General features: G+C 33.3%; 1 protein-coding gene across 1 annotated transcript; it reads right to left on the bottom strand.

Moving 5' to 3' along the window:
* Positions 1-7,058: 7,058 nt before the first annotated feature.
* LOC134842744 (apolipoprotein D-like) lies at positions 7,059-9,957 on the bottom strand. Its single transcript, XM_063859223.1, has 2 exons — positions 9,617-9,957; positions 7,059-7,520 (listed from the first exon to the last, which is right to left on the bottom strand). Exons 1-2 carry the CDS (start codon positions 9,843-9,845, stop codon positions 7,162-7,164), a joined length of 588 nt encoding a protein of 195 aa, XP_063715293.1. The 5' UTR covers positions 9,846-9,957; the 3' UTR covers positions 7,059-7,161.
* Positions 9,958-18,428: the final 8,471 nt, after the last annotated feature.

Genomic DNA, 18,428 nt, shown 5'->3' with positions numbered 1-18,428 from the left:
AAAAATTAACTCTCAGTACGATGTTTATGTTTGGTAGCTGAGTTTGCTTGCAAAAAAGTTTGCTTTAAACTTGAAACTAAAAAGTGATTTTATATTTCTGAATTCAGTATTGTAATTATAATTAGGATCCAGAGCTGACTTTAAGGTGAGAATATTAGTTAAGGCTGTTTGGAGCCTTCTGGAATATATCACGGTTTAGATCTCGAAACTATAATAAAATTTGGCTGGTGAACCTTTTTCCTGCATATTTAATGGGGGTTTAGAATAGGCCATTTTGACGAAATAGGGATAAATAAAGCGCTCTATACGCCTTTTCTCTTTCATCGTTTAGCGTTAGTAGCGAATGAGTTTGGCTCCGAAAATAGTTCAATTTATTTCAAAACAAGCTATTTGGCCTCTTCAATGCGTTACTAGACAACAAATATATGGTGTGCCTTACATACTTTCGTGTGGGGGGTTTAAAATATTTCTGTTTTTGAGTTAGTTATTTTGTTTTGAGTCTAGGTCGTTCAAGCTTTTCATTAACTTGCTTGTTTTTGGGAATTCTTGCTTCAAATTTGTGTATTGAAAATATAAGTTTGCCTTCCAATTTGTGAAGCACATACTACCCGCATCCAGTTTCAAGCTTTAATAATCGATTATATTATGATTTTAGTTCCAGTCTAATAAAAATTGATAAAAAATTGATTGTAATAAATTAATAATCGATTATAATCTCTCTTTTTGAAATCAAATATAATCAATTAGAACACGTTATAATCTATTATAATCGATTACTTTATCCGAGTTTCTATCTCAATTGTTTTGGAGGAAAAATCCATTATAATCGATTATAATTGCTTATAATCCCTTTTGTTTGCCCCTTTTGTCTTCGACCTTGCACATGAATTGCTTATATTTTATGCGTTTCGTAGACGTTGCTTTATCTGAAAAATGGGAAAATACTTTTAACAATTTACAAATCAATTCAAATTTTATTTTCTCAATTCTTCTTGACTATAGTTGTTTCATGGTATACATTTTTTATTTTTTTGACCACTAAAATGTCAGCACACTGCTTTAGCTTCATGATTTATATAGAATAGTTTTATTTCACCTACCGAGGGATTCTTTCAACTAATATGAAAAGATCTCTATGAAACTTTTGTTTCGTGGTAAGACTTTGTGTTCAGTTGAACCAAAAAGTGACAAGATATCTCACTTTGAGAGATTTTTTTGACAGAAAAAAGTATTATTATCTATTATAATAGATTAGAATAGGTTATAAGAAATTATAGGAGATTATAAGAGGTCTTAAAAGAATTTCGAAAAAATTATAATCAATTATAATTAATTATAATTTATTATACTGCCACGAAAAATGTTATCCTTATAATGGATTATAAATCGGTTAAACATCTAATTTTGGTGCTTTCAATTATTATATTTCTGATAAAAGTACAATTATAATTGTAATGTAGTCGATTATTTTCTCTTTTTACTGAGTGCGGGTAGTACTCCAGATTTCGAAAATAAAAGTTTTTACAAAAGGAAAACTCCAGCCAACACTTATGTTTTTTGAGTTTTAGCTACGCCCTGAAAAACAAATACCATCAGCCGTTTAATCTTATTTAAAAGCAAGTGTTGTTGATTCTGTACGAGTTCACTTTTGTTCATCCTGAACGGATTTTTGTTTTGTTTTAGAGTTCCGTGGTTCAACACTTCAGTGGTTCCGTGACACTTTGAGCTCTTTTTAGACATACATATTAAATGATTACCCTTGACAATAAGTATGAGTATAATAAATGTAAAACCCGCTGGAACAAAGCTTGTAGGCCACAGCGAGAATGCCTACAAATCATGGTCACACTTTTTTGAACATAGCTTTTTCAAACCTTCAAATGAATCGGTCATTTTCCCAATCCTTGCGATCAACAAGGGTAAAACAATCGGGTACTAAAATTTTGTTCCCATAAACAACTATGTCCACAAGATGATAGAAATTCTCCAAATACATCTGTGTTTCTATCCAACTTGCACATTCAAAAACTGTAATAAAATAGCTGGCTACAATGACTGAGATTATAATTGTTTTACAGCAGAAAAAATTTTCAGATGTAAGCTATTTTTTTCGGATTTTTAATTTCGACACCATTTTTTAAGGCTTATTTGATCTCGAATAGTTTTTGGTATATAAAATATTGACAAGCTACAAATTTTAAGTTGATTAAATCAAAGTGTTAAAATTTGAGTAGTTTATGGAATTATTAACAACAATTAGTTCTCCTCATATCATTATGGAAGATTGTTGAGTGTGGATAATTTGCCACGCATAAATAACTCGTGTAATGAAACAAACTATTCAAGCTTTTTTCCTGCAGCAGAGCTGCACTTGAGTGTGGTGAAGCATATTCGCTGGACATTCACACGGTTTCCCGATCAATGCCCCAATGCAGTCATTTTTTTTTAATGGTCTGAAAAAAATGAACTACCCCGGGCGCATTTGTTCGTCACTTTCGTTGAAAGTTGCAACAATAATTGAAACGAATACAACTGCAGAAGTTAAGTATGGAAAATTTAATGCTTTTAATTCATATTTGCAACAAACTCAAATTAGATATAGTTTATGTGAAACACGTTTAATGTTTAAATTTACTCGGATCATCTAGGAAAACTAATAACTTATACGCAGCTGCAAACGTTTTTTGTTGTAGGAATAATTATTAATGGATAGCTGTAAGCTTATTTAATAAATAAAATTGAAACTTGATAGCGGTGTTTGATTTTATCTTAAATTTTGAAAAGCATCCTTCACAATTCAATTTAAACTCCCTGAAAAAAGCTTTAGAAGTTTCATTGATATTTTCGGCTTGTTTTGTGTTTTTGTATGATATGGTATCAAGGTTTTTTCGCTAATATCAAAAATTGGAACTACTTAACAATTGCCCCCCTTTTACGAAAGAGGGGCAATTGTTACGTATATTAAGTTTTCGAAATATCGACCAATCAGGTTGCAGCTAAAATCAATTTTAATATGCAAAGATCTAGTAGATCCCAATATTTAGACCATTTTTTCGGTATATAATTTTTCCTGTCTTATATTGATTATTTAAGGCAGCGCAAGCGTAGAAAAGTTTTGGGTCCATGCTGAGCAAATTAACAAAGATCGTTTTGAATGCAGTAATTTTTTATATGAAGAAGAAAAAACTATAAAACAGAAAAATTACAAATTATATTTGCCGACTTTTTTTGTTAAATCTTAAGTTTATATTGAGAAATCTTTCGTTAGTACTGATGATTTAAATATGAGACTAGAAAAAAACTGACCAAGATGATGGTGGATTTGGAAGTGGACATGAGAGGCGTGATCATAACCAATCAAGCGAACTGTCCTTATATCTCAAATGATCTGGCAGCTAAAATGTAAACTAGTACTGTGAACAAATAAATGAAGATAGTTAATATTTACACAAGCGAAGCGTAGTGTTGGGTGCGGATCTAGGGTTTTCTCGAGGGGGGGGGACTTTCAAAAATCCCCCCGCCCTTCCCCTAAACCCGCCCCTGCTATTATCCATAACTTTGGACTAGTTTGCCCTAAAATGTTTGATATGAATTTTATGATGAGCTCAATGAAGCTTTTCAAAAACTCCGAGCACTTTCAAAACAATCAAAAGACCTTATTGGGACCAAATAAGGAGGTTTGGAGGCAATTTTTGAAAAATGTGATTAAAAATTTTGCGTTTTTTGGGCAATATTATTGATATGCTGGCGCCAAAAGCGCCTTTAGAAAAAAAGTTGAGCTCATAAGGATGGAACCCTGAGAGGGGACCCTTTAGGCCGATAGGGGCTCGAATTCCTGAGTGAGGGAGGGGTGGGTGTGCCCACTAATGGCTAACAATGAATTAGCGCAATATTTGGATCAAATAGCTCTAGCATCAATTTAATTTGGAATGATTGCTGAACTGAAATATTTATTAGCCTGCGAAGCGATTTGTTAATGGATTTTGAGTTGCCTGCAATTTAGAACAAAATTGTCCAAAAAAAAATGAGCGAGGAAGTTTATATGCAGAGGGAGGTGGTAGATAAACGTTTTTCGCAAAAAAAATTGTTTAAATGAAAAATTTGTCAAGCAAATTTTTTTCGAGTTGGTTTTTGATACTGTTCCTAAAAATGTGATCATTGCAGTGATTGAGACAGTGTTTGCCTCGTATCAAAATATTGGTATAGATTTTGGCAAAAAGGAACCGTACAAGTCTCGTTGTCTATTAAGACAAAATTGTCCAAACAAAATCTCTCCGTCCAGGCAATTGTCTCAAAATTGTCCACCTCAAAGTGCTGTTGATGTTCTTGCCAGATCATGGGGATAATCACTTGGCGGCTAAGTCTCAGCAATGTAAGTTTGAATAAGTAAGTTTGACTGCCCATTAATTGGTCTCGAATAGTTTTCGGTCTACAAAATATTGACAAGCTGTAAGTTTTAAGTTGATCAATTCAAAGTGTTAAAATTTGAGTCGTTTATGGAATCATTACGACCAATTAGTTCGCCTCAATTCATTATGGAAGATTGTTGAGTGTGGATAATTTGCCACGCATAAATAACTCGTGTATTGAAACAAACTGTTCAAGATTTTTTCCTGCAGCAGAGCTGCATTTGAGTATGGTGAAGCATGCTCGCTCGACATTCATACAGTTTCCCGATCAATGCCCATATGCATTCATTTTTTTAAAAGTTCGTCTGAAAAGATCTAGTGCTATTTATTGTTCCGAACTTTGTATCAAAAGTAACGAAAAATTTGTGCTCGGGGTTGATGTTCATGAGAACTATGAGAAAAGTTTGTCACTTTGTACTTTATATGGCGTGTAGAAGGATGATTTTCACAAAAATTCTCAATTTTATTTTTCTTACATTTAATTGTTTCATAAGATTACTGCTCCATAGATCGTAAATTTTTTCCCCTTTACGAGTATTCTAGTCCCTTCTATTTATAGGGTTGGCAATTTTTAGAAGATACCAAAAGAAGGACTTTTCTTAAGTAGATCCCATTATTTAAACCATTTTTTCTGTATAGATTTTTTCCTGTCTTATATTGATTATTTAAGGCAGCGAAAGCGTAAAAAATTTTTGGGTCCATGCTGAGCAAGTTAATGCAGATCGTTTTGAATGCAGTAACTTTTTACATGAAGAAGAACAAACAATAAAACAGAAAAGTTACAAATTATATTTGCCGACTTTTTTTGTTAATTCTTAAGTTTCAATTGAGAAATCTTTCTTTAGCACTGATGATGCAAATATGAGATTAGAGAAAAACTGACCAAGATGATGGTGGATTTGGAAGTGGACATGAGAGGCGTGATCATAACCGATCAAGCGAAATGTCCTTAACTCTCAAAAGATCTGGCAGCTAAAATGTAAACTAGTACTGTGAACAAATACATGAAAATAGTAATTTATTTACATGAGCGAAGTGTAGTGTCGGGCGGATCTAGGATTTTCTCGAGGTGGAGCATTTTGACGACCTTTTTCTTTAGGTTGACCAAAATGATTTTTCGGAGCTCTCCTAAAGCACTAAAAAGACGCTTTTGAGGCAAATTTTTGAAAAAACAGGTCAAAAAGCCGTTTTTGGGCATTTTTTGGAAAACTTCGACAAACAAGAAGATCGCGTTTTTTTTGGCGCGCGCTCCCCTCTCAAAGTTAGTATATTTTGGCGCTGAAGGCGCCTTTAGAAAAAGTTTGGGGTCGGTCGGCCAACAATGGATTTCTCGAAAAGTACCAAAAGGAGGACCCTTTGGGTCGGCAGGGGGTCGAATCTCTGAGTGAGGGGGCGTCCACCTCTGGTATTATCCATAAATTTTGGACTAGTTTGCTCCCCCCTCAAAGTTAGTGGAGCGCGCTCCCCCCTAAAAGTTATTATATTTTTGCGACGAAGGCGCCTTTAGAAAAAGTTTGGGGTCGGTCGGCGAACAATGGATTTCTTGAAAAGTACCCAAAGGAGGACCTTTTGGGTCGGCAGGGGGTCGAATCTCTGAGGAAGGGGGCGTCCGCCCCTGGTATTATCCATAATTTTTGGACTAGTTTGCTTTAAAATGTTTGATATGAATATTATGATGAGGTCAATGAAGCTTTTCAAAAACTCCGAGCGCTTTCAAAACAATCAAAAGACTTTAATTTGACCAAATAAGGAGGTTTTGAGGCATTTTTTGGGCAATATTAATGATATGCTGGCGCCAAAAGCGCCTTTAGAAAAAATTTGAGCTCATAAGGATGGAACCCTAAGAGGGGAACCTTTAGGTCGATAGGGGCTCGAATTCCTGAGCGAGTGAGGGGGTGGGTGTGTCCACTACTGGCTAATGATGAATTAGCGCGATATTTGGATCAAATAGCTCTAGCATCAATTTAATTTGGAATGATTACTGAACTGAAATAATTATTAGCCTCCGAAGCGATGTGTTAATGGAATATGAGTTATCTGCAATATAGAACAAAATTGTCCAAAGAAAATGAGCGAGGAAGTTCATATGCAGAAGGAATTGGTAGATAAAAGTTTTTCGCAAAAAAAAACTTTTTAAAACAGAAAAATTTGACAAACATATTTTTTTCGAGTTGGTTTTTGATGCCTTTTTAAAAATGTGGTCATTGCAGTGGTTGAGACAGTGTTTGCCTCGTATCAAAATATTGGTATAGATTTTGGCAAAAAGGAACCGTACAAGTCTCGTTGTCTGTTAAGACAAAATTGTCCAAAAAAAATCTCTCCGTCCAGACATTTGTCTTAAAAATGTCCACCTCAAACTGCTGTTGATGTTCTCGCCAGATCATGAGGGTAATCACTTGGCGGCCAAGTCTCAGCAATGCAAATTTGCATAAGTTTGGAGAAATAGAATCGGGCAATTTTATCTTGAGCACAAATGTCGGGAAAAATATAATTTTCAGGGCTACTTTGTCTGAGACACAAATGTCTATGCATCATTAGAACAGGTAGGCGCAAGTAGGTTCGAGCCCTGAGTGCAGAGATCGACTGATGGGAAAGGAAAAGGTTCAAGTAATCTAATTAATATTTCTGAAAAAAAATAATTATGACGAATATCTCAAAAATTTCCGAATAAATTTAAATTATAATTATTAATATTTATTTAATTATTGGGCGGAAGAAGTCACCCACAACAAATCAATAAAGCCATTCGATTTTAGTCGCAGTTTGTTTGATCAGTCACCGTTAATCCGGAGTTCATATTGACTCCCATCTTACGCAACCTCCTGCTGATATCGTCCAGGGTATCAAAGGCCAAAAACTTCTTCCGGCTGTAAACCCAGAGATACTCGGAGCCAAAAGAAGGCGAGCAACCGTAGAACACTGCGTATTGATGAGCAACAGAATCGTGATCCACTAGCTTGTAGTGGAATCGCCAGGCGAACAGGTCTGATTTTCTCTTGAACTTCATGACCATGTCTCCGTTTCTGGACCTTGTCTGACTGAGAGTGCCTGTGATTGAGAAGAACTTGTTCCCGTCACTGCCGAGTTTGATAGCGTTCAAGTGAGGAAAACCTGATAACAATAAGATTTTCTCAACACTATAAACAGACTGACTTTTATTTGGTTGGAAGTATGCTCAGTATAGGTACCCTGCTTCTTATCTTTTTTGGGTTGCCTGAAGTTTGGGTTTCTGAGAAGGATTGAAAATTAAAATTTATACACTAAAACTTCCTTCATAGTTATCATTGTGTCTTGAAATAGCAGGGAAACAAATTACCAGCTCCAAATAGTAGTAAACGTTTTTTGTTCCGACCATTGGCAATGCGAAGGAAGGTAATTTCCCAAAAATGGCATAATTCCCAAATGGCATAAAATGGAAACTTTTCACAAATGGCATAAATTTCAAGTTTTCAATGTAAATTAAACGTTTTCTATCAATTTCTATTTCTAACATTTTGTCAGGAACGAAAGCATGTGGACAAGATTTGGAATTCATTGCTTCCAAACAACTTTACGCAACAAATTTGTCGAAAAAGTTGACCAAAGAAGCTTATTAATAACCGCAAGCTTCTGCTTGTTGCTTTCGATAAAGAAATCTTACAACTTTTCAATATAAAATGTCAATCAACATTTAAATGACAATTTGACTTATTTTCTCACATTTTTCACGAAAAAATTGATCTCGATTCTTTCAATGCAACTGTTGCATGAAACTTATGCCATTTGGGAAATTTTTTATTTTAATGCCATACGGGAATTATGCCATTTGAGACGTAATTGGGAGGAAATTTTTATTCGTGTGTGTTTTAATTTTTTGTTCCGACCATTGGAAATGGAGAGGAAATTTGTATTCGGGTATGTTTTAGCTTTTTTTGTTCCGATCATTGAAAATAGAGAGGAACTTTGTATTCGGGCGTGTTTTATTTTTTTTTGTTTTCCATGCAAAATCAGCTGCCACAAATAATCATCGTACTAGGTTGCGTGATACACCATATTAAAGCCCTTTCAGCAGTGAATTGAACCACGTTCGAACCACATAAAACTTCCCAGTTTGGAGAAGAACCGGTTTGAAACTTTTGATTTTTCGTCTTAATTCGAGCAATTGAAGCAATTGAGCAGGCTTACAACAAAAGTTAGCTCAAACTATGACTAATTTAAGACGTTTAAACTTAATTTTAAGCAAGTAAAACTAATTTTTGGAGTTTTTTAGTTTTATTTTGGAAACCAAAAACTCAAAAAATTCTTTTTTGAAAAAATTTTGAAAAAAATATATATATTTCAGTTTTTCTAGTCATTTTTCAACAAACTGTCTAATACGCTTAAATGATAATTTGACGTCAGGTCTTTTTATCTCACCAATCAGAAAAAACTACAGTACTTTGAAGAAAAAAAACAGTTAAACCGTAGTTTTCTAAAGACTATGGTCGGAAAATTCTGTGCTACTTGCACAGTAACCGGCTATCTTTGTTTTCTTTTCTTTTTGTTTTTCAAGCAAAATCATGAACCACAAATAATCATTGGAATGGTTTGAATGATGTATCATTATAAAGCCCTTTCAGTCGTGATTCGAACAATATTACAAAAACTCGTTTTTCTCGACACTGACAAAAGTTTTTTGTCAGTGTCGAGAAAAACCGGCTCAAAATTTTTAATTTTTGGTCTGAATTCGAGCGAATGAAGCAAGCAAGCAGGCTTACAACAAGAGCTGGCCTAAATTATGTCTGATTTAAGACCTTAAGACTTAATTTTAAACAAGTAAACTAATTTTTGGAGTTTCTCAGCATCATTTTGGGAACCAAAAAATTTAAAAAATTTAAAATTTTCCTGCAAAAAGTTTTTGAAAAAAAACTTTTTTATATATTCCTATAAATTTTCCAGTCAGTTTTTCACAAACATTTTTGTCCAATCTGCCTATATTACTATAAATGTCTAATATACCTAAACTATAGGTTTACGTCAGATCCTTTTATCACACCAAGCAGAAAAAAATATACTTATTTGGAAAAAAAAACTTTTTAAACCGTACTTTCTAAAGAGTATTAACGGAACATTCTGTGCTACTTGCACAGTAACCGGCTATCCTCGTTGGAGCATGTATACTCTTTTGGAAGTATGTGTATTTATATCCGTGGCCTGAAAATTTTTTTCATTATGAATATAAAGCTGACTAGTCTGGTTTTTGGGTTGGCTGAGGTGGAGGATGTTGCATCTTCGGAACAGTCGCTCGAAAGTGAGGTCAAACTTCTCGATCTCATACCAGGTGCCACTCAGTTCAGTCATGTTCACATTCCGCACAGCCGGCACCCGTGGACATCTTGAGAAGCGCAATCTGCACGTCACAGTTCCAAGTGTGACGGACAAAACGGCGAAGGCCAATAGGACGAAAAATTTATTCATTTAGATTCGGTTTGTAAAGACCAAAATGATAAGCAAAACAAAACTCTGATCTAAAATGTTTGATAAACAACGCTGTTTATGATGTCACATAATCGTGTGATTCAAGGATACTTGTCTTTTGCCGTTTATTTAGAACCGGATAATAATTATTTGCTAAGTCGATCTGACATTTTCTCGAATATTAGCTGGTAATGTGGTTTTGCATTGAAAATCATCAGGCATATGGAGTAGCGGTGGCATAAGAAAGGCCTATCCTGGTTAAGGCAATTTATCCACGAGGGAAAGAGCTAACAATTGAAATGTTCAGCTCCTCACTGTGTACCACTGTAGTACAGTATTCAAGAACTACACACAGTTTTTAAGCTATTTTTCTGTTCTAAGTAGATGTTGCCTCACCCTTAAACAAGGAGTATGAATCATGGTGGATTTACGGTGGGTTCGACACTTCGGTCATCCAAAAGTCTCGTGTAGTTTAAACTTCCACAAGCAAAAGACTTTTTGAATGTTTTTTTTTTCTACAAAAATTTGCCGGTGACGCAGAAGTTTTTTTTTATAAAAACAGGGTCTTTATGGTTTTTTGTGAGATCAGAAAATTTTTGGAAAGCCCTCTCATTTCGAGAAACCCGAGATCCATTCTAGTGGGGCTGGAATCTCCGAGCTTTCGCTTGAAAAGCGGAGACTTAACACCACGAAAATGTCTTGATTTTCTTCAATGGACCTATCGGCGCCGAAAAAAGATAATGAGATTGAGGTCGTATTGTTTCTCTGCAAATACTGTACTAAGTAGATGTTGCCTCACCCATCAGAAAGGGGTAAAGAAAGGGGATTTAAGGCTAACGATGCTTACTCAGTATTCAAGAACTAGTTAATTCTATCTTTAAATCACAAAAACAAAAATTTGTTGGCTGGCTTACGATTGAAAAAAAAACTCAAAGAAAAAATGATTTCTTTTTTTTTTCGCAGCTCGAATCACAATCAAGGGGCTCGTATATGCTTTCATAACTCTTTGATATAGTTTCCTGTAATTGAGAAAAGAATTTATTAGGAGTTAACAGGATATTTAAGGGACCTTCAAATATATTCATTGGATATTCCTCGCAAAACCATGTCTAATTTGCCAAGATCTTTCAGGTTTCCTACAAGATGTTGCACGAAAACCAAAATTAAAGTTAACATTTATTTTAGAAAAATAGTGTTTTTCAATCAATAATAATTATATATCTCATTTATATCATTCTATAGCGTCATATTTATACATTATTCAAAAAAGCAAAATGAGCAGCTAAAATTCAGTTGGTTTTTTATAGCTCTATGTTGTGAAAAAAAATAAGTTCAAGTTTCTGAAAGCCATTGAATTGAAGCATCAGAAAAAAATTGAGTTAAAGAAAACCTTGCAATTCTGTTTGAGTATCTCTTTGTGTGCTTATTCCTCGACTTCGTACGACGTATTTAAATCAAAAAGATTCCCATTGAACCTATTAGCAAAAGATTAATTGCAGAGAACGCCAAATTATTCTCGAGTTGCTCAATTTGAATTGTTTTATCACATTAAAAAAAAACTAAAAGTTTACGTTTGTTAAGAAGGAAATCGCTCCCCCGTGAATGTGGTTGATGTTTCATTCCGTTATGCCATCCAGCACGTTTATGAAGAATTGATAACCTGTATGAAGGAAATAGAAAAAGAGTTTAGATATCTGAAAAATCTTGTGCATGATATGAATCAGAGAATCAGAATGATATTTAAGTAAAGAATGTTTGATTATCAAGAGTCCTTCTTCGATGCTACCGGGAACACAACTTTTTTTTATGAGATGTTGAAATTTTTTTCGTTGGTTTCGAAAATCAATGACATCTCAGAAACCCAATCGAACGCGTATCATATTCTGCCGGGCTATGAGAGGCCTCCTAAGAAATTTATGCCTAGTGTGATTGCTAAAATTGAAAAGCTCGTGTACAAAACACGAAAAAGAATATCTCGAAAACAAAGTCAAAAAAGAGGTCTGATGATTTACATTAAAGAAAATTTGCCAGCATTAGAAGCAAACTTACGAAACGAGATAGCAACTCTAGGATGAAGTTTAACATCGAATAACTTCGTAGTAACAGTTAAATGCAAGGAGGATGATGAGTAGGCAACAAAATTACCAGTAAAAAGAATGGAGCAATTGCAAAAATACGAAAACCCGATTACAGTTGATAATAGATCAATGGAGAGGCGGAATGTTGCTAACAACAAAAGGCATGCAACGGCATTAAGTGACAAAAAGCCTTCTGTAAGGCAAATTTAATGCGTGATAAAAAAACATGCAATGGAGATTTGAAAAACCAATGCAAGTTCGAAAAGGCGTTACAAAAATTGATTTTTTGAAGAAAAAAAAACATCATTCGGAATCAAGCCTTAACATGTTCAGCTAAGCTAGGTTCTCAGAATCCTCTAAAGAAAAAACATAGTGAAGAAAAACAAACATCTTCATTTTTATTTTCTTAAGCTTATTTTGGAACAACTTTGAATGCAAATGAAAAGAAAATTCAAAAGAAATTCGGTTCTATGATTGAAGAAGTTCGTGTTGCGTTGTTCTGCTTCGCCAACGCTCTTTGCTGCTTCTGTTCACTACATGAAAAACTGGAGTATTAGACTTATTAAATATACATTTTTTCAAAAACCAAATTCTTCAGTCAATTGAATTTTGTTAATATTATTCATCTAAACAAAAACATCATATCGTACTAAAACTTTTTTAAAATTTATCTCAAACTTTTTATCATGAAACTAAGTTAAAATGTTGAAGCAACAGCAGCCGAAAACACTATTAAACAAACATGAGATTTCAGAAAACTTGTTGCAGAACATAAGATCATTGAATCCAAATTTCGATGATATCGTAGGTATGTTGAAGCAAACTCGCAACCATTGGTAAATGCACTTACAGAGGAGTTGCAGAATGATAATGTCGAAACACGTCTGTTTGCGTCTGAAAAAAGTCACCCTACTAGAATGACTAAGAAATCGCGGAAAAAAGGTGGAGTGACGAAACTCGTTTTTAAAGTTTCAGAGATTGAGTTGCTTAGAGAAGGGAAAAACGATAAAATGCAAAGACAAACAATTGAAATCAAGTTTAAAAAAAGCTCTCCCTGATACTTTCAAAACTATACAAACACTCCCTGGTACTTTCAAAACAAATTTTGTCGAATACCTGGCATCACTAAAAAAGCAACAAAATTACAAAAATATTCTGAGATGCGATTGTAATGTTGCCATGACTAAAACCACGATATTGTGTCCTGTCTTTTCGAATATTATTTGATCTAAATTTTGTCAATGATCTTAAAAAAACCCAGATATGGAAACAAATTGGACTTTTTTGTCTTTTTTGTTAATATTCATGCAGAAATGACTGTAAAGGCCCTTAATGACTCGGATCAATACTCAATTCAATTGACTTTTACTACAAATAATGTAAATCAGAGAAACAAAAAACCAATAAGAATGTGGAAAAAACATTTATAACCTTCAAAAACTGATAATTTTTTTAAAGCAAGTTAATGGTTCTGGGCTAAACTCCGAAAGCGCATTTAGAAAATTGTTTGGGTCCGTCAGCCAAAAATGGATACCTAAAAATAGTACAAAGGGGGACCCTTTGGGTCGGCAGGGGGTCGATTCCCTAAGGAGGGGGCGTCTGCCGACCCCATAAATCTGCCCCTTCCTCACGTAAATTTTTCCTGTTTCAAAATTGAAGTTAACATAACTGCATCAGCATAGCTTCAGTAACATTTCAAAAGTATGCATTTCCACATCGTTAATTGGTTAAATCTAATCGTAGTTTGTTTAATTGATGGAGTTCTATGCCTTATTTTTCATTTTATAAAATCACTGAGCAGACTTATAAAGTTTGTTATTGTTTCACTTGAGACCAAGTTTGAGTCAATTCATTAGATCACTTTTTTTCAGAAACATGTTTTCATATATCATTTTTAACTCTTAAACGCACATTATACGAGCGCGTCGAATTTCTGCCTATTAAAAAAATGCATGTTCAACAAGACTGTTTGTATCAGGGCGAAGCCCTGAATGTTCCCACTGCCTTTTAAGGTCACTGGAGCAGCAATAACATGAAAAAATTAGAAGCAATAAAAAAAACTAAATTTAAAAAAACAAAATTTGAGACTTTTTGTGAAAATCATCCCCCCACACGCCATATAAAGTAAAAAGTGATAAATTTAGCTCCTATTAACAAATCAATTACGGCAAATAAGCTTCCTTGAACCAATTGGGAACTATTCCTAAGACGGATTAAATCTCCGCTTACGCTTTAGTAGCACGAAATATACCGTGCGTTAATTGTCATAAATTGGCCAAAATCGCAATTTTTAAACCCCCATAGCTTTACGAAAATGATCACAGGTGAAATATTTTTTCAATTTTAATCTCAGGACAATAATACTTTTTCAATGATATAAAAAAGTTTTGGCAATAATGGCTAGTTAAAAAGTCGAAATTTGTCTGAAGAAAAAAACCCACACCGATCACAAATATTCCGTTACTTTCGTTACGAAAGTCGGAACAATAACTCCGAGTTAGAAAAAAGTCTCGATTTTAATTTGGTTTTGCTTGCGAGCTGCAAAAAGGAAAGAAAAATTGTTTCATTTGAGACTTTTGTATGAGTGTTTTATGTAGATACAGATAAATAAAATCGAAATTTAGCAGGTCGGAGCAATAGCCAATCAGAACATTAACTTTAATACGAGCAACCCTGCAAAGAATTATGGGCTCCTAATTACAAAATCTAAGATATACAGAGTTGCAACGCTTGTAGCGGCTTCATATGCTTTATAAAAAAAGTATGATTAAAAATTGAATGAAATTTAAAATTTTGAAATATAAAAGTGAAATTTTTTCAAAACAATTATCAATACGAATCGACTGATAACTTTTTGTGTTGACAGTTTGTTTTTGTTTTTTCTGCACTGATATGATTTCATGTGCTTTATTCTCAATTCATGTTGACAAAATTTGTGGATCAAAATTTGTTTTCATCTAATATGATACTGGTCAAACCGATTACTAATGTTATTCGAACGCTGTATTATTTTTTACACGTTAACACCCTAGACTGCGACAATTATCGTAGCGACAAATAGAATTCGTAGCAACTTCAAAAAAAATGCGTTTTTGTTCAAACATTTAGAAAAAAGTTCAGGGGAATGTCTTTAATAAAGTATTTTTTTGAAAACTTCTTTATTAATTGTTTTCATTAATGTTCGCAAATCAATATTTTTAAAGGCGCTACAACTTATTTGAGCCACTTTACTTATGAGCAAAACTTTTTGATAAAAAAGTTAGCCAATTGCTGTTTGTTTTACAAAGTAATCGGAATTTTCCAGCCGCAAAAAACTTTTATTTCAATGTATCTTTCTCATGATTCGGCTTTTTTTTTGTGCAGCACAATTGAACTAAAGGTTAGCGCTCAAAATGTGATAATAACTCTTAAATTGTTTTTAAAACGTTTAACAACCGATACGAAGTGATTTTTTTTTCATTATCCACTGACCCGTCAAAAACTTGTCTCAAAACTAATCAAAAAATAAAATTAATATCGAAAAGTTAAAAAAAAGGTTTTTTTTTTATTGAAAGTTTTGTCTTTTTAAATCTATAGAATCCAAATCACGATTGTTATTGGTTTTCTATAATTCCACGCTCTAAGCCATTCAACTATTTGTTGAGACAGTTGATATCGCCCAAAGTCTACCTCAATGAGTAATTACAAGGCACCACGCTTGCTATTGTTTAAAACTTCTTACATTCAGGTTTTGATTGCTAATAAAGTTATGGATTGTATATAGTTGAGGAGACTTTTTTCTATTTCAGACCAGTTACGGCAATCGAAATGGCAATTCTCAACAAAATATTTTATACCTAGAAGAAAATATCGACTCCCAAAGTCAGACTATAAAAAGAGTGGCATACTTGCAATCATTTTTCGCACAATTCTGATGTTTGAAAGTTGCCAATTTTGCAATATTCCTTGACTATTTTAGTCTCGATTTTATGAGTTATTTTTAATGCCGAAAGTTTGAACGCTAGTTGTTTATGGGTGGCAAAAAACTCGGCACTCAAACTCATTTAAAAATGAACTCAAAGAAGCTAAATTGTTATAAAGTTAACGACTTAATTTGAAAAAACCTTAAAATTGATGTTGGCTGTGATAAGAGGAAACAAAAAATTCAACAATTATAGTTTGATTGAGATTACACGGTGCTTTGATTTTACGAACTATTTCTCATTTCATTAATATTTCACTAATAATGATGCCACTGGAAACATTCTTTCTAATAACTTACCAAAGTTTGCCAACTTCTGATGCATTTCTTGATTGAAGTGGAGTGGATTTTGTTCACGAATTTTTTCGCAGTTTTTTGAACTTCCACAAATTTTTGACCTCGTATTTTCATTATGGTTTGAATCTAGACAAAAAAATATGCAAGTTTTGTTGCGACAATTAGAATCAATATTAAAAATTGACCGCTTATAACGGGTCAGCTAATGTGGCTCAGAATTTCGCAAACCTAAAGAATCAATTGATCTTATTTTTACATCAATGAATTTGTTATGTTTGCTCAATCCTGAACCCAGCAAAATGAGTCGTTTTAGGGGTTAAATTTTGATTCAAATTGTCGGAAAATCATTGCTCAAAAAAACCTGGTTACAGTCCAGTGAAATTTAAACCACATTGTTTTTTGTCTGATGTAAACCCAAATTGAAAAAAAAATTGAGTTCTTTTCAATCTATCGGTTTACAAAAAGCAATTCATCTCAATCAAATGTATCATCAGAACTTGTCATTTTTTTACTGAATGACAAACTGAATATGAACAGCATATGACAAAATTGAACAGCATAAATATTGGGGAAAAAACTGACTTCAATAACATAGATTTGGTTGATAAAAATTGTGGTTTAAAAACACCCAAAGGGCAGTCAGAGCAATCATTCTAGCTGTTCAAGTTTTCGAAACGACGACGAACTATTTATGCTTGGGGTGGCTTTTTTTTGTTATAGCAGCTCGTTTTTTTTTATTCTGCTTTTTTGACAAAAAGTTTTCAATCATCTGAAAAAACTTAATGCTGTAACTTCAAAATTGAAAAAATATGTCTCATGTGTCTACTTTTCTATTACGGTTATGTGGAAAAATAGAACCCTAATAAGTTGAGTCATGCTAGTTAGTCTAAATAGTGTGCTAGGAAATGCAAATATTATCACTTTGTTTTTACGTTCAAAAAAAGAAAAAAAAATTCCAACTTTTTTGTTGTTAAATTATTTTCAATACTTTTTAACAGATTGTTTTCGAAAAATTCAAAAAAATGTTTAACCATTCAGGACCACGCCTTGATATAAGCAATCTCGTTGACCTAATTTTAATTTGAATCCAGTGTACAAAAGCTGATTGTGATCTCAATTTCTTTCAGACAGTGTTTATTCGTGTTTTTAAAAATTCAGTAAACTTAATACAAGGATGTGTGTACCATCTTTTAAAATAAGACGTTGAAAAAAAAGACAATTTAGATGCCTTAAATTTCCATCAAGATGAGTTTTGTGATCTTACGCAACTGAGGAATCTACATTTCTTCCCTGACTGATTTGAATACTTCAACTTGGCTATTGTAGAGATTTGATTTTTATGATACTTTTAGCTATTTAAAAGTATCATAAAACGCTAGATCAAGTATTCGATCACCTATTATGGTATTGATAGTGTTTTAGGATGGGCTCTCACTTGATTTTTATCTTCAGTAGCTTCATTTCGTTCTACCACATCCTGACCATTTTGGCGGCTATTGTGGTACAACGTGAAAGTTTTAGACACAAAAAACACGGCATTGAGTCGCAAACAAAAAATTGGCTCAAAAAAGTCAGTATGAAAAGTGGGGAAATAATTAGGGCAAAACAAACAGGGCCAAAAGATTTTTCAAATTAGAGTGAACTTACAAACAGAAGGAGTATATCATCACAGAACCAATAACAATATTTATATGAGCGTATTATGAAACTTTAAGTCAAAAAAGTATAGCTCTTTCTTAAAATATACAATAAATTATACAACAAATTCATAAATTATACAATTGTGAAAATAATAACCTAATTTATAGTTAGACAACCAGAGTTCGCTCAATAAAATCAATTTAAGTCTCTAAAAAGTTTCCACAAAATTTGCACACAAGTGTTCAACTAAATTCAGTTATTTTTAGATTGTCTTTTTTGCTTGTCGTTTCCTAAACCCGGGTTGCACACTCTTTCACAGATTCTCTGTGAAATGCAAATTATTATGAACATGATTCAAATTATTATTATGAATATGATTCAGATCTATGTTTCAACAAAAATTTGCAAAATGAACAATTCTAAAGCATGGATATGAATAATTTCAAAAAGCAATGGAACATATTAAAACCATTTGCTTGTTTTTTCAAAAGTGTTTGTTGAATTTTTCCTTTCTTAATTTAATTTGAAAAAAGCGTTTTCCAGTGCGTTTATTAAGGCAGTATTTGATCCAATGAGATATTTTCATTTTAACGTATAGTGTTTTCT

Source organism: Symsagittifera roscoffensis, chromosome 3, assembly GCF_963678635.1.
Source record: "Symsagittifera roscoffensis chromosome 3, txSymRosc1.1, whole genome shotgun sequence".
In the NCBI taxonomy this organism is placed as follows: Eukaryota; Metazoa; Xenacoelomorpha; order Acoela; family Convolutidae; genus Symsagittifera; species Symsagittifera roscoffensis.
This window is presented reverse-complemented; position numbering and strand designations above follow the sequence as displayed.